Source organism: Channa argus, chromosome 1 (assembly GCF_033026475.1).
Source record: "Channa argus isolate prfri chromosome 1, Channa argus male v1.0, whole genome shotgun sequence".
In the NCBI taxonomy this organism is placed as follows: Eukaryota; Metazoa; Chordata; class Actinopteri; order Anabantiformes; family Channidae; genus Channa; species Channa argus.
Genome location: NC_090197.1, coordinates 27,403,268 through 27,426,587, shown reverse-complemented (window position 1 = coordinate 27,426,587; position 23,320 = coordinate 27,403,268). Strand labels below are relative to the sequence as shown.

The 23,320-nt window shown below is 40.8% G+C and overlaps 2 protein-coding genes across 3 annotated transcripts; one reads left to right on the top strand and one right to left on the bottom strand.

Annotated features, from left to right (window-relative positions):
- Positions 1–744: 744 nt before the first annotated feature.
- Positions 745–7,502, top strand: aifm2 (apoptosis inducing factor mitochondria associated 2). Of its 2 annotated transcripts, XM_067511043.1 has the most exons (9): positions 745–1,077; positions 2,079–2,255; positions 2,798–2,913; positions 3,358–3,477; positions 3,614–3,706; positions 5,723–5,831; positions 5,909–6,061; positions 6,526–6,729; positions 6,815–7,502. In XM_067511043.1, exons 2-9 carry the CDS (start codon positions 2,081–2,083, stop codon positions 6,964–6,966), a joined length of 1,122 nt encoding a protein of 373 aa, XP_067367144.1. In that variant the 5' UTR covers positions 745–1,077; positions 2,079–2,080; the 3' UTR covers positions 6,967–7,502. The 2 variants fall into 2 exon arrangements, with proteins under 2 accessions (XP_067367144.1, XP_067367152.1); XM_067511051.1 differs by having other exon boundaries at positions 754–2,255; positions 6,529–6,729.
- LOC137130651 (very long chain fatty acid elongase 6-like) lies at positions 7,446–12,462 on the bottom strand. Its single transcript, XM_067511063.1, has 4 exons — positions 12,292–12,462; positions 10,994–11,125; positions 10,062–10,213; positions 7,446–9,692 (listed from the first exon to the last, which is right to left on the bottom strand). Exons 1-4 carry the CDS (start codon positions 12,393–12,395, stop codon positions 9,280–9,282), a joined length of 801 nt encoding a protein of 266 aa, XP_067367164.1. The 5' UTR covers positions 12,396–12,462; the 3' UTR covers positions 7,446–9,279.
- Positions 12,463–23,320: the final 10,858 nt, after the last annotated feature.

The window sequence follows — 23,320 nt, the reverse complement described above, 5'->3', positions numbered from 1 at the left end:
TAAGAATTATCATTAGATGTCTTTTATCAAAAACCCTCAAACCACCTTGGGGGGATTTGGGTGCTGTGCAGCAGACTGACTGCAGTAAGAAAGAAACTGAAAGAAGAAAAGCGCTATATAAGTGCAGACCATTTACTATTTTATTTATTGTCTTCTTTATCTGGGATATAAAGATGAATAATAGAACGATATAAGTCCAGGTGATTAAAAAGGGGTAGGGTTATAAATAAACGTTGGCTTAAGCCAGGTCCCTTTCGGTCTCGTTTAAGAGGACATTAAGTAGAATACTTATGGTAAATATACGAAGATGCAATGATATGCATAAATGGTAAATGATAAATGGTAACATATATAGCGCTTTTATCCAAAGCGCTTTACAATGTCGACTCCCATTCACCCATTCACACACACACACTCACACACCGATGGCGGTGGCTGCCATGCAAGGTGCTCACCTGACCCACCAGGAGCAACTTGGAGTTTAGTATCTTGCCCAAGGGCACCTCGACATATAGCCGGGAGCGGTGATCGAACCACTGACCCTGTGGTCTGTGGACGACCCTAATAATTGAGCTACTGCTGCGTGAGAAATGTTTATTTAATTGTCAAGACTGGAAATAAATTCTTATGAAATTAAATAAAAACTACTCCTATACAAATTGAAGTACCACTTTAAATCCTTATACTTTCTACCTCAGAGTGCTGGGGAAGAAATGGAAGATAATAAGTAAAGATAAATAGTAAAAAGATAGTCTGGGCTTTGTGAGGGGTGTCAGGTATTTGAAAGAATGGAGCATGTGAATTTGAGCTGAGAGACACATCATACAGAGGTAAAAAGTTAAAGGGTGTCGTGAAGTCAGGTGGTCAACACAGGAGACGCAGCTCAGTGGAACTAGTGTAGAAACAGAGAAAATCCAGAGGGTGGCAGCAGTGCAGCATTTAGGATGTCAGCTGTCAAAATGGTAGAAAAAGAAGTACAAGAAGAAGCAGAAGAAGAATCAGAATCTCTGAGTCACGACAGAGTGAATACTTAAGACAGCCCAACCTCTAACAGTGCAATTCTTGTACCTGCAAAAGGTGAGTCAGCATTTTGTTCGTGTAAAGAACTCATAGAACAAACCGACACTCTCGTAGCTATTTTTAATTATCACGTAATTACATTACAACTTTACAACTAATCTGAATAATCAGGTTTTAAGAGTTTTTCAATACCACAGTAACTGTTAACCAGCTACTAGTCAGATCCTGTGATAGCACAAAATATACACAAATTGTGTATCAAATAGCTAATCCTTCCTACTAGTTAAATACCTATGTTTGGCCCAACGTAGGCTCCGTGTGCAGCTCACTCCAGAATTCATCGTAACGTTATGTAAGTTACTGGGCAAAAATGCTGGGTGAAGAATAATTAATTTTTTAAGATATATTTGCTAATAAAGTAACACAGTAAGATTTAGCTGTACATCTAAAAGTTACATAAAAGAAAATCAATTTAATACATTTTTCGGCGTACTTCTTAATTCAAACCGTAAACCATGTAAAATACTGGACAGAAGTTGTTGGCTAACGTTAGTTTTTCATTTTCTTTTTTTTTTCTTTTTTGCCGAACTTCACAGTAACTCGCGTTGTCCAGACAGACACACTGCTTCCGTGTAAGTCCTTAATTTGTTAAGGCAATTACGCATAATTGGTTGTTAAAACTTTTGTTTTTGTTATGTACCGTTTCAATTGCATGTCGCTGAAAATATATTTTAGTGAAATAATTAGAGATTCAAGTGCTAATTCATTAAAAGTACTTAAAATTAGTAAAGGTACTATAATAAAAATATTATAATATCAACCTGTTAAAAATACTGTATCTCTAGTAAAATGTTTGGTTTAAAGAGTTGTTACATTTAAAAAAGTGGTGTATTATAATATCAAGCTATAAAAAATATTCTGTGAAAAGTCCTGCATAAAAAGTTTTTTCCAAGTTTTTTTCATTTTCTAATTATTATTTAAAATACTTTAAAAGCCTTGTAGAAGCTCTTCTTCCAGTTCCTTTCAGTGTAAACAAGGTGTGATCTGTGTGCCCACAGTGATGGGGGGCCAGGTGTCCCAGGTGGAGGGGGTCCATGTGGTAGTAGTGGGTGGAGGGTTTGGGGGCATTGCAGCTGCTCAACATCTGAAATCTCAAGGACTCAGCTTCACCCTGATCGACATGAGAGATGCTTTTCACCACAACGTGGCTGCACTCCGAGCCTCTGTGCAGCCAGGTCACTCCTGCTTTTATTATTTGTCCATTTTAACATTTATTTTATTGTTTTGTGTTTTCTTTTCTCAGGTCTTACTATCATTGAATTAAAAATGTCATTGTTCCCTTTTTTTTTCTTTTTTTTTACTTGTGATTTTACTTTTATGGGAATTTTATTACATGCAAATTATGTTTTTAAATTTACACTTTATCCTAATGGTTTTGTCTTTTTTTTTTATTATCTTTTTGTTGTCAGTATTGATTTTGAGTTTATTTATTTATTGTAGGAGAAACTTATGGTTTATTGATACAATTCAGTGACATTCATTAATATACATAAGCACTTTTAATATTTTACTTTTTTCTATATAGGCTTATAAATATCTATATGTTGTTTTCCTCCTTTTAATTTAATGGTACCGATCTGCTGTTGTTGTTATTATAATAATTCTGTATTTCTTTGGACTATTACTGCCGTGATCTCTATCCTGGTGACTGATGTAACAGCGTCTAGAAGTCAGCAATGTAATAATAACAAACTTTGAGTCTGTTTCTCATCTGCAGGCTTTGCTCAGAGGACCTTCATTCCATATGCAGAGACATTTGCAGACAGTTTTGTTCAGGGTAGAGTGGAACGAGTCGACATAGAGAGACAGACTGTCGTCCTGCAGGGGGGGAGGGTGAGGAGGAGGAGCAGGTCACTGCTTACTCAAAAATACTCTTTTACAAGGAAAAATTGTGAAGTCAAAATGTTACTTAAGTAAAAATACTTATGAGTAAGATGGACCTGAAAGACTAGAAGTAAAAGTATTGTATTACAGTCTCTGTACAGTTCATCATAAGTCCTCAAAGCAAAAGTAAACAGTTTGTACCTTTGTGCTGCAGGAAATACAGTACTCCCAGTTCATCCTCTGTACTGGGACAGATGGGAGACAATGTGGCTATTTTATTTATATTTAATGTTGTGTGTTTTATTATTTTATTATTTTTATCTCATAGTGCAGTATTGTTGGTCAGAGTACCTACAAATTTGTCTTACCCCTATTGTGCTATGACATGAAACACTTTTATTCTACTCTGTTCTCAATGGAAAAATAAACAGTTTGTACCTTTTCATGCTGCAGGAAATCCAGTACACCCACCTCATCCTCTGTACCGGAACAGATGGACCATTCCCTGGGAAGTACAATGCAGTCGCCTCGTATCAGACCGCTGTTGAGGCATATGAGGACTTTATCAAAAAGGTAGAAACACTTAGGTTTCCAGAGAAGTGGGTGTGTACGTCTGTCTTCTCTGCTTCTGTGTACTCATACACTGTACACACGCAGTAAAAAGCGTGTCCTCACAACTCTAGTGAGACCAGTATTTGTGTGTGTTCAGGTGCAGGCTGCAGACTCAGTGCTGGTGGTTGGAGGGGGGTCGACAGGGGTGGAGATGGCTGCAGAGATCAAGACGGAGTACCCAGACAAGAAGGTGACGACAAACTGAACTATGATCAGGTCCCAGTGTCACTATCCAATACTGTTAAAACTCTGATCTTTTTTACTGGTTTAGATAAAAGTGAAAAAAATGACTTGGTGTAAAAGTACAGTCATGGCCAAAAATATCAGCACCCTTGCAATTTTGTCAGAAAATGCAACCCATCTCTCAGAAAATTGTGCTACTTTGCAAATGTTTTGGCATTCACATGCTTATTGTTTTTGTTTGCACTGGAACAACACAAAACAAACAGAATAAAAGTCAAACTTGTTGAAATATTCACACAGAAAATTATTAGCACCTTTTTTGAAAACTGTAAGAAGAAATTGCTTTTCAAGCATGTGATGCTCCTGCAATTTATATTTAGACTCACCTGTGGCAAGTAAAAGGTGTGAGCAATATAGTAATCACACTTGCAACCAGTTAAAATGGAGAAAAGATGTTTTGTGTGTCACACTTAGCATGGAGAAAAGAAAGAGGTGTCTGTGGATTTGTGGAAATACATGAATAATCTCAGAGCTATGGGTCCATCTCCAAAGATCTTAATGTTCCTGTGTCCACTGTGCACAATATCATTAAGAGGTTTACAGCCCATGGCACTGTAGCTAACCTCCCTGGATGTGGACGGTGGAGCAAAATTAATGAAAAATTAAAACGAACGATTGTTGAATGGTGGATAAAGTCATGGGTCTTTCAGCAGGACAATGATGCAAAACACAAAAAAATGCTCAGAAGTGGTTACAAAGTGCTGGAGAGTTCTGAAATGCCCAGCAATGAGTCCAGATCTGAATCCAATAGAACACCTATTAAGAGATCTCAAAACAGCAGTTGGGAGAAGGCATCTGTCAAATATGAATGACATGGAGCAGTTTGCAAAGAAGAGTGGTCCAAAATTCCAGTAGAGAGGTGTAAGAAACTCATTAATGGTTACAGGAGCCAATTGATATCGTTGTGTTCCAAAGGGGGTGCTACCAAATATTAAGTTAAGGGTACCAATAATTTTTTCCAGTGCATTTTTGGGTTCTGTGTGGAATTGTATCAGATTTAAATTTACTTCTGTTTTTTAGTGTTGTTCCAATGCAAACAAAAAAATAAATAAATGTGAATACCAAAACATTTGCAACTGCAACAATTTTCAGCATTTTCTGACACAATTGCAAGGGTGCTGATATTTTTAAGTGGTGACATATTTTTTCTCCTCCTGTAGACACCTAGTACAGGGTAAGATCGTCCTTATTCCTTAAGATTAAAACCAATCATCTTTATCAGTCCAGTGACAACTGAGTTAACAGACTACGATTAGCCTGTAACAGTCAGTGCATTTACGTGGCTGTAAGTAAGCAGGTTACGGTCGTCTTTCTCAGGAAAGTGATGTATTGACTTTTTTAAAAGGCAAAGCTGTTTTGCAAAATCAGGGTAAGGCATATGCAGATATATATAGTAATCACGTTTTTAATCAGCTTCCTCCAACAGCGTGTGTGTGTGTGTCTAACTAAAGGCTGCAGACAGAGCAGTGAAACGCTCAATGAAAGAGAGGACCAATGCTGCCTTGTTTTTAAAGTCAAATTGAAAATTAAACCACCACAAAGTGGCTCATAGAAGTGTAATCAAGGTGCTTTCAGACAGTTATCAACGGTGTGTCTGTCTCCCCCTGCAGCTGTCACTCTGCAGAGACACAATCACAGCAAAGAGACAGAAATAAGAGTGTATTCTCTCACTGTACAGTTAAAATCTGCAAGCCAGGCTTACAAAATGAGTCAGAGGTGGAGGAGAAATTCTGTTACTTTTCTGCTGCATGCATACAGGGATTTCCAGTAACCAGGTTTCGTTGATGCACAAAAACACTCTGTCCCGACTCATCTGTGTTTCTCTGAAAACTCCTGATTCATACTTTAAATATTAGTGAAACTCAAAGAGATGTAGACCTTTAAGAATCACAGATGTCTTTGGTTGCAGTTTAGAGAATCCACAGTAACACATTTCAACTTTTCATATTTCACTTGTGTGCAGGTAGTTCTCATTCACTCCAAAGTCGGACTGGCCGACCCAGAGCTGCTGCCCTGCGTTCGACAGCAGGCCAAAGAGGTTCTGCTAGAGAAAGGAGTGGAGCTGCTCCTGGGTACCTGTTCTAAAACTGTACACAGGTCCAGTTTTTTTTTTGGCTCCCACAGCTCCTGACCCAGTTTGTGTCTTTAGGTCAGAAGGTGTCCAATCTGTCTGAGCTGCAGCTGAATGTCACCAGGAAGAACACTGAGGTCACCACAGATAAAGGAGAAACTCTGACAACTGATCTGATCATCTCCTGCACTGGGCTCAGGGTCAACTCTGCAGCCTACGCATCCGCCCTCTGTGAGCTTCCCTCCCACACCATCGCTTCAAACCAGAACCTAATGAATAATGATAATAAATGTTGATTTATTATTGTGGATAAAGAAGAAGTCAGGACATAAAGTGGTTAAAATCAGCTCCACCTTCACCTGATGTTGCATTATGATGCATGAATGTTTACACATCAGTTATTCTCTTTTCTGCAGAATGTACTTTTACTATTGATATTTTAAGTTTGTTGTGCAGCTTTGTGCTTTTAATGAAAGCCTGAACATTTCAGATATATGCAGAAAATTTTCATTAAGAACATGTGGAACAATTCTTAATCTGTTAAATGCAGTATCCTCCATCGAACCCTAAAAGTGAGTCAGAGTTGACACTTTGAACATGTCTTGATTTTCTTCAGATCAGAGTAACAAAACAACAAGGTAACAAATGTGAGTCACTGTTACTTTCTCATCCGTCATCAAATGTCTTTTTGTTAGCAGCTGGCTGCATGACTGATAATGGAGCTTTGAGGGTCAACCAGCACCTGCAGATTGACGGTTTCAGCAACATCTACGCTGTGGGTGACTGCACTAATGTTAGGGAGCCCAAGATGGCATACCACGCCGGACTGCACGCGGCCATCGCCGTTAACAACATCATTAACAGCCTGAGTGGGAAGGAGCTGACATCTTATCAGACAGGTAAACACACATCCGTTACAGTCTGTTTTTAGTTGCAGCTTAGTTGCTTGTTGACTGACACTGCGGTGCTGTTGCTGGTTTCTAGGTAACATCACCATGTTGCTGGCAATGGGCCGGAACGATGGCGTTGGCCAGTTCAACGGATTTAGGTTGCCTCGATTCCTTGTTACTCTGGGGAAGAGTCGCGATCTGTTGCTGTGGAAAAGTTGGAAGGAGATGCAGCAGAAACAACCCTAACATTTAGTGTATGTCTGCTTGTTGCTAGGTATCACCATGGAGGTGCACTGAACAAAAGTAGGAACTGGCAAAAGGAGAAAAAAAATATAACTAGCTAGACTTTATTTACATTGGACAAGTCTAAATTTTGATTTCTTTTACCGTAGAACAAATGCTGTTAACTTACTCTGTTCTCAATGCGAGTTCACTTTAACTTCTCAGGTCTGTAGATGAAATGTTACTTTAAATGACTTTGGGGGGGATAATTTTCACAGAAAGGTCAATGTTTCTAATTTAAGGTGGATTATACATGTTGTATTTGCAAGCAAAGGTTTACAGTAAGAGCCTCTTTATACAGTGAACTTAAAACATGTACCTTTGATGTTCAAGATTTTATACCTGCATCATGCAAAGCCTCTGAATCTGCAGTTAATTACTGTACCAACTGTGCCATGTACCTTTTTTGAAAACCCAGCTTGGAACAACAAACCAAACATACATTGTACAAATCTAAACCATCTTTATTATAGATTTAATAAATACATGTTTATGATTAAGATCTGTTTTTCATTAACCTATTACAGGAATTAAAAAAACCAAGTGTGTTCATATAGAAAATCCCATCATCATTTCTCTAAACTCAGACAGAAATATTCATGTCACACAAACTGGTTTGTGAGGAACAACATGTTCTGAATTTCTGATGCAAAGCACCAACACCACAAGTAGAAAACCACAAATATTCACCAGGTGCTTTGCGTAGTTTAAATGTGACTTAACATTTGCATTTAAAACTCTGGAGACTTTCCAGTGGCCAACATACATCAAATGTGTCAATGAAACCCAGGTGAAGGATTTCTAGGGTGATAATACAGAAATGTTTGTAGGGTGAGCAGCAGCAATGGAAAACCCTCTGAAACAGACTAAAGACTGGGTCACATACGTTTGACTCATGGTAAACTTCAACTCTGCACTGGATTATTAGTTTGACAAAAGAAAAAACTAATCAATGAAGGTAAAATTTTTGATCCAATGTGATTAGATGCTTTTATTTTAAATGACGAAATGGGATTTTTGGGATTTTCAGTTTTAAATGTGGGATCAGAACTACTGAATTACAAAAGAACTGGTGGTTCTTCACAGTAAAATCTATTAAGCATTAAAGCCCTGAATGTCACTTGTCAGTCTCCAGCACCGTAAAACAAAGTGACTGAGAGGAACTTTAAGTTATTTAATGTAAAGAAAGTTGTTTTCAGGAAGGAAATGTGACTGTACACTGCAATTTAAATAAAATTTAAAAAAAAACCTGATGAGATAGTCCTCCTGAGTTCTGACACTCAGTTTGTACTGCACATAAAAGTACAGAGTAAATTTGACTGAAGCAGAGGAGTTGGAAACCTTTATTTTAGATTGACTGAGAGGACAGACTAGCTCAAATCACTAAGTCTCATCATCCAGGACCATTCTGGTTAAATTAGAACAGTGTTCATTTGAGGCTGAAACCACCTTGCTTCATTTTTTTCTTTTTATGTTCACTGTGGAGATTTACTCAAGTTTTATTACTGTGCTGTAACTTAGTTTTGACCAGGAACCAGAAAAAAAAGTTACTGTTAAATAAAGTCTTATTTTCTCATGTAACTAATGAACAATTGGAAATTGTACATTAAAAAGGTGACGGGACCAACATGTTTCCAGAACACAAAAAATATCCAGTTTCCTGTCATTTAAGAAAAGAATCAAGTTTTTAAACCCGTGAATGGACATGTTTTTAGGATCAAACCACCTGTGGATGTGGTACTGGGGTCAACCCGAGTACGGTGCACCTGATTACTCACTGACAGTGACTAAGTGAAACCAGTTGAACCAGTGAAGAGGGAGGCTGGGAGTGGCTGGTTGGTATGTGAAGGGGGGGTGGAATGTTCCAGACCAACCCAGCAGTTGGAATCTTAATGATGCTGGATTCTGCTGAAGCTGCTGGTTGCAGTTAAAAACTGAAAGACTGATTTTCTTTAGGAGTTTGTGATTTCATTTCACATGTTAAGACCCAACTGTAGCGCAAAGAAGATGAACTTACAGGCTGGTTAATGAGTGAATTAAAGAATGGTTACCAAATGTTCTGTGGTTCTAACTAGATTAAAGTGAAAATCTACGAGACCTTAAAGGTTTGTAACCTCAACAGCTGCAGTTTGGAGTCCGGTTCTTTAAGGAACCATAACGGCACGATGAGGCTCCGAGGATTCAGAAGGTCTTTCATCATGACGGAGATTGTGGAGATACAAACACTGAATACTTTGCAGCGGGAGTCACGGCGGTAAGTCACGGTCCTGACCTGATCTACTCGGTCTTGTGGCGGCGCAGGTACGTCTGGTAGAAGAAGTTTGAGAAGAGCAGCAGGTAGCTGAGGTACATGAGCGCGGCCCAGGTGATGTTGTCGATGCGGGAGGGGCAGTCTCCGTGCTGCAGCCAGCGGTACACCAGCCCCGTTACAGTCAACCCCATGACCATCTGAGCGATCTGAGCGCTGGTGATGAGCACGGCGAAGGGCCGCGGCACGCGCAGTCCGGCTGCGCGTGCTGCGTAGTAGCTATACATGAGTGCGTGCACGGCGTAGTTCATGGTCATAAACCAGCCACCGCCGGCCACCATGTCTTTGTAGGAGAACCAGGAGTACAGCAGTACGGTGATGTGGTGGTACCAGTGTAGGAAGAGCAGCTTCTGCTTCCTGAGCACGATGAACGCTGTGTCCCCTGAAACACCACGCCAAACATGTCCACATGTCAGTGCAACAGGACAATCAGACATCTGCACATGATTCAACCCAGAGACCCAACTTTTGGAATCTTATATGGTCCCAGAAACGTCTGTATGGGACTGTTGGTACTGCTCATAGTATAATGGATGTGACAAAAGTGAATTCAGAACCCTTCACGTCACAAGAAAAGTTTTGTTTTTAAAAAGTGGAACGATCAACACTAAACTCAGTTCTAGCTCCAAGTTTCCTTTGTAAAATGTGACATTAGAGGCAGTGACCACTTTGAAGTGGCCCATGGTTCTCACAGGTCCAGCCTCTAAACCCCTAATAATGACAAACAGAAGGTGTGTGAGAGTGAACTAACCGAGCTCTGGAGCTTTACTTAAGACGAAGGCATAAGCCCAGAACTTGCTGACAGGTCCATTGTAGAAGCTCTGATCACAGATGGAGTGTCTGAAGCCACTGCTGCTTAGGATGTGGAGCATGTAGGAACCGGTCCGAACAGCACCGATGATACTGAAGAACAAAATCATAGGAGAAAATTCCATGAAACAACAGAGCAGGAAATTGCATCATGTGACTGCACGGAGAACACTGATAATTTTTTTTTTCTTCTTTCCTGTGTAAGACGAGCCAGACCAGAATTGTATTTTACATGTTCCTATAAATGAGCAGCTTCCTGTGCTGGTTTAGCACCAATTCAGAAGTAGACCAAACTTCAGTCACTTAACCAACAGAGTGAAGATCAGTTCACATTCAGCAACAAATTACATGCTCAAACAAAGACACAGTCTGTGTCTCCCACAAGAGAGACAGACATCAGTCCAGTACTGAGGGTTTTCAGAGCAGGTTCAGGTTTCAGATTCTCACAAACACTCATCTCTTTTGACTGACATGCTTTGTCCTTAGACAGGTGAGTAAACACACCTGAGCTGTAGTTACTGCTGCCAGCCTGATAGATTCAAGGTTACCATGGAGATGGTGCTACATAACCAAAGTGATGCCAGTGACTAGAGGAACTACATTGAGTAAAACCCATAGTCATTTCACTCAGACGTGAAATCAAACAAAGCAGCAGAACAATACTTTATCAGGACCTTCAGAGTCCTAACGTACAAATGAAGGTTTCAAATTTTGTTTATGTGAAACTGCTACTGACCTACAAGCTACAAGTACTGCACGACAAGAGTACAGTCTGAAATTGTAAAAAGGAGATTCTGCACTTGTGCTGCATGATTGGTCACAATTTACAAACACAGACCCACACAGAGTTGGTTGTGTGAAGGTGAGAGTTACCTGAAGAGAGCGAGGCTGAGCGACCAGAGAACGAGTGGCCTGCGGAGGTTCATTCTGGGCCGAGGCTTCATGTAGTGCTGACCTCCAAAGACCAGGGTGGCGTACAGAGCGCTGAAGACGAACGATTTGCTCCTGCAGGACAAACAGAAGCTGCAGATGAGACCGGCCTCAGACAGTCTCTGTATAGCTCAGTGGAATAAGATCACTAATAAATATTCAGCTAAACCCTCCAGATCGTCTCTACTTGCCTTTACTTTGTTTGGCTTTAGTTTTAGTCCATAAATAATTTAAGTTTTATTTCTTTTTTGTTTTATTCACTTCTGAGTTTCAAACTTTTTTTTTCTAACTGATCCTCGTTAGTAACCTGATAATCACTAAATTAATAGTTTCCATTCATACCGAAACTAACAAATGTTTGATTTTTGGGGAGAAGAGCTGAACTTTTATAAACCCTCAGGTGAACGTCACCACCTGTCACTTTGCTACAAGCTGAAACTACATTTGGTTCATAGGTGTGACTGAAAACCTGAACAGTGTTTACAGACTCAATCAGAGATTCTCACTCATTTCTCTTTTAGGTTGTTGTGACCTTGTTCTCATTACGAAGTGAAACCTGTAAAGGCTTGAAAACATATTGAAGACTTTTCCCTTCCTGTTCATTAGCAGGTGAAATATTTCCTGTGAGACTCAGGTTGAAACTTTCATACCTGAATGACTGGATCTGAAGTACATACCACACATAGGCAGGTGTAACCTACCCGAGATTGGCCTGCAGCCTCCGTAAAAAACGCTAGTGTTATCAGTTTGCCCTAAATCTATGACACTATACGGAGAAAAACAGTCGTCAAATCCTCTTTAGAAATCAGGAGATTTTACCTTTCCTACTTCTGTGTAGGAAACATGCCTCACACACGGAGTTAAGTTTATATTATGACAAAGTAAAACCACCAGCTCCGTTCGGCAAGAATAGAGGATCAATACTAAGTTTATTTCAGCAGAAACAGCTGTGGTTTCGATTTTTACACAGCATCACTGCTTCCTGACGCGCTCGCCTCACATTGTAGCTCTAGTATCGATCAAACCAGGTAAGATCTGTGTCGATCCATAGAGGGGACCACATCCATTCCGAAAACCGCTTTCAAACCTGTTTTACTTAGTACAGAAGTTTCTCTAGAAGAGCGTAAATTGAAAATAACTTCTTTCAATGATATTCGGAACGCACTGCCCCAGTTTTGCCATTTCCGGGGAAGCAGAGAAGTCAAACAAAGGTCCATTTCGGTATCAAAGAGTTCACTCACCAGTTGGCCTGCATCCACCGTATGGCTCCGGTCTCATCGAACCACCGCTCGAAGCTGTACTCGGCCAGCGCGAGCTCCAGGTGCGTCTCATTCACTTGCAGCATGTCTTTTCTCTGTTAGACTGACTGAAAGTGTCCGGCCTCTGGTCCCTTTGTGTTCTGTTCTCACGCCTGTTTCCGTCCCAATTAAAGCCTATTAGCAGGGGGCGGGTTCTCGCTGAGTCACCTGGTGACCGTTCCTACAGGGTGTTTCTTTTTCATTCTCAGCTTTACTCATGGAGCTAAAAAACAGGAAATAAAAACGAATACATATTTATTTTTTTGATAAACCAAAGTGATGCCAGTGACTAGAAAAATGTCTAATCTAAAAATTATGACTTTTTCCCTCATACTTGAGGAATGAAATTTTAAGTCATTATTAATAAAACATTCAACTGCATCATTAGTTTGATGTTTAATTTTAACATTCTAACTTCATAGCTTATACATTGACTTTTATGTCATACTTTCTGCTTTTTATCCTCAAAATTATGATATTTGGCTCATAATGACAGCTGCTCTAATAACCTTAGTTTAAAATTTGATGTTATATGCTCTTTATTTCTATGTATTGACTTAACATAGACTTAACATGTAGCATGTTAATGCTACATTCAGCAATAACATGCTGAATGTAGCTTTTGTAGCTTTTATTTTTCCATATAATATATAGAGTCTTCTTTTCCTTTCGGCTGTTCCCTTTCAGGAGTTGCCACAGCGAATCATGTGCCTCCATCTAACTCTATCCTCTGCATCCTCTTCTCTCACACCAACTAACTTCATGTCCTCCCTCACTACATCCATAAATCTCCTCTTTGGTCTTCCTCTAGACCTCCTGCCTCGCAGCTCCAACCTCAGCATCCTTGTACAGATATATTCAAAGTCTCTCCTCTGAACATGTCCAAACCACCTGAATCTGGCCTCTCTGACTTTATCTCCGAAACATGTAACATGAGCTGTCCCTCTGATGTCCTCATTCCTGATCCTGTCCATCCTCGTCACTCCCAAAGAGAACCTCAACATCTTAAGCTCTGCTACCTGTAGCTCTGCCTCCTGTCTTTTCTTCAGTGCTACTGTCTCTAAGCCGAACAACATCACTGGTCTCACCCCCGTCTTGAACACCTTTCCTTTCATTCTCGCTGATACTCTTTTATCACACAACAAACCTGACACTTTTCTCCACTCGTTCCAACCTGCCTGCACTCGCCTCTTCACCTCTTTTCCACACTCTCTGTTGCTCTGAACCATTTACCCTAAGTACTTAAAGTCCTGCACCTTCTTCACCTCTGCTCCCTGTAACCTCACCGTTCCACCTGGATCCCTCTCACTGACATATGTATTCTGTTTTACTGCGGCTAAGCTTCATTCCTCTGTTTTCCAGAGCAGACCTCCACCTCTCTAGATTGCCTCCACCTGCTCCCTGCTCTCACTACAAATCACAATGTCATCTGCAAACATCATAGTCCATGGAGATTCCTGTCTAAACTCATCTGTCAGCCTGTCCATCACCAGAGCAAACAAGAAGGGGCTCAGAGCCGATCCTTGATGCAGACCCACCTCCACCTTGAACTCCTCTGTCACACCTACAGCAGCTCTAATACATGTCCTGAATCACTCTAACATATTTCTCTGCCACTCCAGACTTCCTCATACAATACCACAGCTCCTCTCTCGTCACCCTGTCATACGCTTTCTCTAAATCTACGAACACACAATGCAACTCCCTATGACCTTCTCTGTACTTCTCCATCAGCATCCTCAAAGCAAATACTGCATCTGTTGTTCTCTTTCTAGGCATGAAACCATATTGCTGCTCACAAATGTTCACCTCTGCCCTTAGCTTAGCTTCCACTACTCTTTCCCACAACTTCATTGTGTGGCTCATCAGCTTTATTCCTCTGTTGTTGCCACAGCTCTGCACATCTCCCTTGTTCTTAAAAATTGGCACCAGTACACTTCTCCTCCAGTCCTCGGGCATCCTCTCCCTTTCCATGATCATTCATCAACTCTTCAAAGTACTCCTTCCATCTTCCCATCACACTCCTGGCACCTTTCAATACATTTCCATTCTTATCTTCAATCACCCTAACCTGCTGCACATCCTTCCCATCTCTATCTCTTTGTCTGGCCAACCTGTACAAATCCACCTTTCCCTCTTTAGTGTCCAATCTAGCATACAAGTCCTCATATGCTCTTTGTTTGGCCTTTGCCCCCTCTATCTTCACCTTACGCTGCATCTCCCTGTACTCCTCTTCTTAGCTAACGTCTTTCCCTGTATACACTCCTGAACTTCCTCGTTCCACCACCAAGTCTCCTTGTCCACTTTCCTCTTTCCAGATGACACACCGAGTACCCTCCTACCTGTCTCCCTAATCAAATTAGCTGTAGTGGTCCAGTCATCTGGAAGCACCTCCTGACCACCCAGAGTCTGTCTCAGCTCCTCCCTGAAAACTACTTGACATTCTTCCTTTTTCAACTTCCACCACTTCGTCCCCTGCTCTGCCTTTGTCGTGTTCATTTTCCTGACCACCAGCATCATTTTACACACCACCATCCTGTGTTGTCTGGCTACACTCTCCCCTACCAATGCTTTACAGTCACTGATCTCTTTCAGATTACAACGTCTACACAAGATGTAGTCCACCTGAATGCTTCTACCTCCGCTCTTGTACGTTACCCTATGTTCCTGCCTTTTCTAGAAGAAAGTGTTCACTACAGCCATTTCCATCCTCTTTGCAAAGTCTACCACCATCTGTCCTTCTGCGTTCCTGTCCTGAAGACCAAACCTGGCCATCACAGTCTCATCACCTCTGTTCCCTTCACCTACATGCCCATTGAAATCTGCACCAATCACCACTCTCTCACCTCTGGGGATGCTCTGCATCACTTCATCTAACTCACTCCAGAATTTCTTCTTCTCTTCTAACTCACATCCTACCTCAGGGGCATAACCACTCACAGCATTGAACATCACCCCTTCAATTTCCAGCTTCAGACTCATCAACCTGTCTGATACTCTATTCCCCTCTAGAACATTCCTCACAAACTCCTCTTTCAGGATAACTACTCCATTTCCCTTCCTATCTGACCCATGGTAGAACAACTTGAACCCTGCTCCTAAGCTTCTAGCCTTGCTACCTTTCCACCTGGTCTCCTGGACACACAGTATGTCCACCTTCCTTCTCTGCATCATGTCAATCAACTCTCTAGCCTTCCCTGTCATAGTCCTAACATTCAAAGTCCCTACTATCAGTCCTACAATCTTAGCTATCCTCTTCTCTCTCTGCCTACGAACACACCTTCCTCCTCTTCTTCTTCGTCTTCGACCAAGAGAAGTCCAATTTCTAGCGGTACCCTGTAGGTTAACAGCACCGGTGGCAGTCGTTGTTAACCTGCATTTATCCAGACTTGGGACTGGCACAAGAAGACACTGGCTTGTGCCCCCTTGCAGTTGCATTATATATACTATATACAGTATTTTTTAAAATTTTGCCTTTTTTAATCCAAGTCCAGAGATGGACAAAGGGCCCCTGTCCAAAGACATGAACAGGTCACTGTAATACACCATGAACTCCTCCATCTGGGCTTATTTTCTTTTAGTTATTTAGAGTCTGTGGTAGATTTACATATATTTAATTATTTGTGTTTCCTTTTATTTTTTGTCATATTGTGTATATATTCCTAAACGTTGTAAGTCTTCAAAATAAAAATAAATGTGAACACATTGTATAAAGGCAATAATCCAGAGGCCCGTGGTCTCTTAGGCTGGACCTGTCCCCAGAGGGCCTGTTCAATCATTTATTCAGGCTCTGGTCTCTACTGTTCTTCCATCACAACAGTGCAGAATAAACACACAAAGACAGTGTGCGTCAGTCTGTCAGATTAGACACACTGTAATCTTCACACATTGTTCCACATAGCACAGATCAGGCTCTTTTATTTACTTTATTCTAACACATTGTTCAACAGTATCAGACAGCGAGAAAACAAATTGTTCTTTCATGCAACCAAACCAAAGAACATGGAACCTTGAAGCTGCAGTGTGTAACTAAAGCTAAGGTGAATCAGTTGTCCCAGAACTGTCCAGTCCTGCAGCTTTACTCTGCACAGGTAGTCATCAGATGTTATCAGATTACAACAAATGAGAAGCTATTAAACGGAGTAATCAGGGAGAAGATGTTGCTCTTCCCTGATTGATAAGTAGGGTGAGCCTCACTTAAAAGGCCTTTAGAAGTGAGTTTGTCACTGGAGTCAAAATCCCTAACTTATGTGCATGAAAGCTGCTGCACACTGTAACTCTAAATGCACAGATGTTTTTCTTTGTGAACTCAATTCATTTTGTATCTTTATGGGCTATTGTGTGTGAACTGTTCATGTAAAACATCCACTGATCCTATGTTTGTATTAAAATGTACTTTATTTTTCACATTCTTTTCTTTTATTTCTAGGCGAAATGTTTGTTGTGCATCATCTGTACCCTGCCAACATTTAAATTTTTTCTAAAGCCGGAGAAGTCAATTTAAAAAAGAGAAATTGCTTAACACTGTTTTTAAATAAAAATCAATAAAGTGTCTTTCTTGTTATCACTGCCACAGTTTGAAAACATTGTCACGTCATTATATTGTCATGGTCACAGTCTAATTCCTGGTTTTGGACTTCCTACTTCCTGTGCCTGGTTCATTTTGCCCAGCTTTGCCCTTGTTGTCCCTCATTGTTTGCACCTGTTCCCTCCCCTATTTAAGTTCAGTCTTCCCTTCACTCCCCTGCCAGATCCTTGTGGTCACTGCTGTCGTTGTTACCCTCACCAACCCCACAGTAGACTCTGGACTTTTGGTAAAGCCTAAACTCATGTTTCTTGAAGTCTTGGGAAATCTGAACTCCTGTATCTTGGACTTTGGTATCCTGGACTCTGTGTTCTCCGTGTGGTTTTGGTCCTTTGTACTCCTGTTTTGTCTAGTTGATTATTCCTGCCTCTACATTTCTGTTAAGTCTAAGTTTTTAAAGTTAAACCTTGTGGGTTTTGTTTATGCTTGTGAATCTCCTTTGTTAACCTTGCGGATTTCTGTTCAGTGTTATTTTAGGTTTCTTCGGGTTAACATTTTCTCCAGTGTTTTTAATCACCCTCCAGTTTTGTAGTTGTGTTCCCTGCTCCATTTCTCTGGTTAAGTATATTCTATAAGATGACTTCCTTTGGCTTTCCCGTGTACTTACCTGTTTAGTAGTTTTTATGTTTCTTCGAGCCTCATTTATTCCTGAGCCTTTGTTGTCCTAATTTAGGTAAATTAAGTTAAATCCCCTCGTGTTCTGGTCCCTTTGGTTAGTTTGTCTGAGTCTTGTCTGTTCTGAATCCGGTTTCTAGTATCCTCCTGTTAGGTGTGACTTCTGTTCACCATTTAAATCTGTCAATAAAAGCCCCTTGTTTTTTGCAATCCCTCTCAGTCTCTTCACTTGGGTCCTCCCTTAACCAAAACTGAGATAGATGGATCTCTTTTCAAATATTGATGTAAAGGAGGAGGTTCACTTTAGTATGTCCTAGGCTTCAAAGCCTGGAGTAAGGATTACTTCTACTACTACTACTCTTAGAGCTGGCTCATTCGTGAATGACACAACACTATTTTTTTTTGGAGTTTTCACATCTGGTTTGGACCAATGGCCTGGTAGTGCAGTGGTAGACTATTGGGTTGGGATGGAGAAGGCTGTGGGTTTGAATCCCACCCAACCAGGTGTGGTCCACCAAGGGCCACCTTGATGCTGGTCCTGAGCCCGGATAAAATGGGAGGGTTGCAGCAGGAAGCGCATCTGGCATAAAACCTCATGCCAAAATCATCATGCGGAACAGTGTATAGTGAACGCAGCCAACAGGATCGTTGGCACCCTGTCTTGGCAAAAATAACAATATCTGGTCTTAGACACCAAGTCTAATCTGTAACGAAGCTTCAACATCCAGGATGTCTTTTAGGGTTTTATTATCTTGCAAAAGAGAACGACATCGACAGCGTTTCAAGCCTCCATCCTATGCAGTTCTAAACTAAGTCCTTTTTATAGAAACAGTTTCACCCACCAGGCCATCAGAACACTGAACTCTGCCCACTAGCGCCCCTTTCCCCCTGCTCATTGACTATAATTCACCCATTAACATCAGGACCCTTTGCACATAAAGACCCACTGGCAAACTTGTGCTGTAACTATTTACACCTTGTCATTTTTGCTGCTGTTGGTCATTGCACTATTGTCCATGTGCACTTCACATGCAGCTCCATTTCTACTGCATGTACAGTACCGCCACTGTTCTATATAGGTTGATATATATTGGTTTAAATTGTTTCTTTATCTCATATATTATCATTTGTCTTATTTGTTGCACAACATTTTCTCACCACAGTGAGAAATGGTATTTCCGTTGTTCGGTATGTCCTGTACATATTGTGAATTGACAATAAAAGCATGGTGAAACTCTTAAAGAATCACAAGGTTAAGTGTCAATCTAACCCTAACCCACATGAACAAGAATATGCCGTTAATTATTTGCAAATGCTAAAATCTTGAGTAAGAAGAGAAATGCTGCACAGATGCCTGTGAGAGTTGACGTACATACCACCTCTATTCACAAATGAGCTTGATTGGAGATAATCCAGACTTTGTGGTAGCCACCTGGGTAAAGTTGGGCTAATGTCAGGGCCATAGATGGTCTGGATGATGTCTGGATTCCAGTGCATGTCTGAAAGGGGCATTAGAAGAGCAACCTTTGAGATACGGGGCCAAAGTTTCAGTGGGATCTTACTTGGTTTAAACCTCCATTGAGGATGAACAAATTACATTTGGGTGGCTGAAGGTTACTAAGACATCATGTCCAGTCTTGTGAACGCAGTATCCCAGAAACACCTGGCTGTAAATTTATTACATACCAGAAACAAAAGACCACTTGGACTCACAAATTAACTAATTACAAAAATAGTCTTCAAAGGCAAATTGCCATTTGACTGCTTCACGGACGCACAAAACCTCAATGCAGTAGTTCAGGTTTAGTTTCAGAACTGTGCAAAAGTCTTAGGCCACCACTCAACATATGGTCTTAGCAATGCTGTGAACATATATTTTTATATTTTCCTTAGAATACAGTTAGAAATAACTAGAAATATTAAAATATAGCCAAAAATGTAAAAAAAAAAAAAAAAAACTATCCAAAAAACATTTTCTATACTTTTCATTATTAGCTCTTGGCATGTCTTGAACTCTCTTGGGCCAAAATCAAGTTTGAAAGACCAAGAAAACTGAAAATCTGCTATATTCTTAGAGGTTCCTCATTGAAAAACCAGAAGAAGTCCTGCAAGGACCTGATTCAGCATTTGGCAGCTTCATCTGGATTCCAATTTGATCCGTCTACAGTCTGAAGGAGCTTGATCAGGACTGGTCTTTTTGGAAGAACAGCAGCCAAGAAACCAGTTTTTCAGAAAAACACAGAGAAAAGGATGAGATATGGAAAATCACACAAAGATTTAATTGAAGATCAGTGAAAACGAGTTTAATGGAGAGATTAATCCAATCCAGAGAAATACAATATGTGAGGAGAGGGGTGGTGGTGGACTAGACATGAGTGTGAAGGTTAGTATGGAAATCCTGAAGTCCACACTATGAGAGCCTGGGGTCTGAATGAGTAGCTGCATCAACAAGCAAGTCTCTGAGCATTACCTGGTTGCAAGCATGAACAGGTAAATGGGTCTAGGTTAAGCCTCAGCACATCATGTTCTCAAATAGGTAGGAGGTAACTAGCATTAGGACGTTAGACTGAATGGATCAGTATCATATAGAAACTAGGCACCATCATTCACATGTAAAACCATCCATTTGTCCAGCAGATGTCGCCATTTGTTTTCATTTCAATGCATCTTTGCTAAAACTGCAAAGCTGATGGTGTCCCAAGACATTTGCAAACTGCTGTAGGTGTTCAGAGTGTCAATCAGGTCATAATTGGTCTCACAATTTCATCCTTTACCCTTGTGTTGGTGATCTGGATGAAACTGCATTTGCAATTCCATATGTGGGAGAAAAGTTCATGTTCATGAAACAATAAAACCCAAACACAGGACTATGTCTTTGCACATGAGTTTTTTAATTCCTCTGAGGAACGCGGTCCCAATTAACAGGTTAACTCTTGTCCATTAACAATAAAAAAAACATCTCTATCTTTACAACTTGTTAGTGTCATACATTGAACAGTGTTGCTTGTTGTGTCTGCTTTGGCTGAAATGAATCCCACACAGATTCAAACCTCCACCCAGCCACCACAGGTTCCCGTCCCCTTTCCTGCCCCTTATTCACTGCCCACATGGACCAGGCTGCATGTGTGCATCACCTGGTCGGACTTCTCTGCCTGCAGATGTTCATTGTGTGACAAATTCTCTGATACTGTTGTCGATCAGCAAAATGTGTAAATTAAACTATAACACACAAAAGTGAAGAGTTTATTTAAGCTCCTTTAGGTCAAGTCAACAGACACAAATACAGATGTGCACTGTGGAGGCCACAAAGTGACTATAACTAATTTGTAATGTCAGAGTAACAAACACTGACACACACAGACACACACACACTTGCCCACTCAGCTGGTAGAGGTTGACTGGAACTAGTCACTACTGTTATGTAAAGTAAATGAACACAGACGTGTGGGGAACACTCACGCACACGCACACACACCATCATTAGAGAACTGCCTCTATCAATTAGCAGGCATTTGTTGGATTTCTCAAAGAGGTGATTTGGAGCGAGATGTTCTGACCTAAGATCCCCAGAGAAGCACACAAATCACCATCTGATTTAGTTGGTTTTTACACCAAACATCCCCTGACAGTCCAGTATTATCGTTTCATATCTCTTTGTATAATCATTTATTAATTAATGATCAGTAAATTAGTGCCCAGTTGGCTTTGTGTTTCTGTGGTATTCAAAGATCAGCATTCAGCACATCTTTGATATGATTCTGAGTTCATGTATTGATGTAGCTATGTCATATAAATAAAATGCAGTAAACTATTATAACTTCATGTGGTTCAGGTTACATCCCACCACCTTTGTCAGGAGAAGAAAGCCATGTTTGGAATGTTTTTAATCCCCCAGAAAAGATGTGGAAGAAAGAGTCAAAAAAGTCCAATCATGATGGGTCATTGTAAGAAAAACAAACAAACAAAAACTCATAAAGCCTCTGTACAGTGGACTGCAGGTGCTGCTGTTAAGTTTGTTTCTGCTACTGTCCAGACTTGTCATCATCATCTCCCAGCTGCAGCAGATGTCAGCGCTGTAAGTACATGTCTGTCAGAAGAGTTGGAATTGATTGGTAACCTGCACACATTTATGGAACAGATTTATAGAACAAAATACAAAAGTGATCAGACATTTGATAAAGTTTAGTGCGCGCACACACACACACACACACAAACAACGCACTAAGGCAGTCGTCCACAAACCACAGGGTCAGTGGTTTGATCCTGGTCAGTGTCCATGGGCAAGACACTGAACTCCCTGTTACTTCAGGTGATCGGTGTGTGTGTGTGCTTTGGATAAAAGCTATGTAAGCAGAACATTTACCATTAACACACACTGCCAAAACCAACACGGGCCCAAGGACCAAACTGAAGACTGGGATAGACTGGGCCAACATATAAACAATAGAAAATTTTCAAATGTGAAAATTTAGAGGGAAATATTGATTATTTTCTTCCATTGTATCTAACTTTAAAAGCAGAACTAATAAAACCTGTTTGATTTAACTAGTAATGGTCAAAAGCTAAAACAATAACTGCGTCTATGTGACAGGCTTAGGTGCAGTCTGGTGACTGTTTGGAGGGGAACGCCCATGTTGGGAAGTGTAACGCAGTACTTCTACCTATAGAAGATGATCCAACAGTATATGATACTTTACTTTACTTATCTGCCAATTCTTGACTTTTTTATTGGAATACAGTATTTTAACACACTTGTATTTCTACATCTGGATACTTCTTCCACAGCAGACTTGTTTAAACACTTGCGTTACATATGACAGTCTAAAGACAATAACAGAACCGTTATTCATCTCCTTCATCATTTCCTGGTTTGTACTGCTGCTGCTGGAGAATTCTTGAAATCAATGGAGGATTTTGTTTCTGAAGAGACTCCGTGTGTGTTGTCTCCGATCCTTCCTCCTGAACAAAAATCTAATAAAAAGAGTCTATAAATAGCCCAGCTCTGGCCGTCAGCCAATCAGAGAAGGGGTGAGGCACAGTGTGTATTTTGCTGAGTCACACTCAGGTTCCTGTCAGGACACAGGGGAGACGCGAAATGGTTACTCCACTCCTTTCTCCCCCTCCTTTACCCATCCCCCAGCAGCCATGTTAAGCTGTGGAGATGCTGTGTGTTGCTGACAACTCTGTCGGCAATGTGCTGTCTCACACTACGCGTTTATAATCGGTTGATCGACAAGCAGCTACGTCTTATCAAAGATGGCTGCGTCCTCAGCAGACACACAGCGGCCATTTTGCTCTGATGTCACCCTCAGGCTGTGTTCCCCTCTCTGAAAGACCACCACCTCAGATGCAGCCACACAGAGTCACAGTGAATCCTTTAAACCACTTCACTCGGTTTGGATCTGGATCATCTGTTTGCTGGTTTGGTTAGTTTCAGTTTGATAATGCTACACAATACGATGGTCAAAGCTCTAACTCTGTAATGTCACTGCACATATTGGACATGTTTGTTCAAACCTGGAGGTAAACGTCACAGGATATAATCCAGTCTGTGATGTAACATCTGCCTCCTCCTCCTCCAACCTCAGAAATGTTTTGGTGTAGTCAATAACACCATGTGACATTAACAGTGACGGCCTGGACATAAAGCTTAGTGTTAACTTCAAAACCAACAAAGGGTTAGAGGAAGTGGATTAAAGGATATTTTCATGATAAAGGTCAAGACCCAGTGTTTTCCTTAACTCGTTAGTTGTGGATGCTCATGTTGCAGTG

Excerpts from the sequence above, each read along its gene's own strand:
- aifm2 (XM_067511043.1), top strand. The coding sequence starts at position 2,081 with ATGGGGGGCCAGGTGTCCCAGGTGGAGGGGGTCCATGTGGTAGTAGTG. Across the intron at positions 2,914-3,357 it reads TCGTCCTGCAGGGGGGGAGG|GAAATCCAGTACACCCACCT; the intron begins GTGAGGAGGAGG and ends TTCATGCTGCAG. Across the intron at positions 5,832-5,908 it reads AGGAGTGGAGCTGCTCCTGG|GTCAGAAGGTGTCCAATCTG; the intron begins GTACCTGTTCTA and ends TTGTGTCTTTAG.
- LOC137130651 (XM_067511063.1), bottom strand. The coding sequence starts at position 12,395 with ATGCTGCAAGTGAATGAGACGCACCTGGAGCTCGCGCTGGCCGAGTAC. Across the intron at positions 11,126-12,291 it reads CGGTGGATGCAGGCCAACTG|GAGCAAATCGTTCGTCTTCA; the intron begins GTGAGTGAACTC and ends TTTGTCCTGCAG. Across the intron at positions 10,214-10,993 it reads CTCAGCCTCGCTCTCTTCAG|TATCATCGGTGCTGTTCGGA; the intron begins GTAACTCTCACC and ends TTTGTTCTTCAG.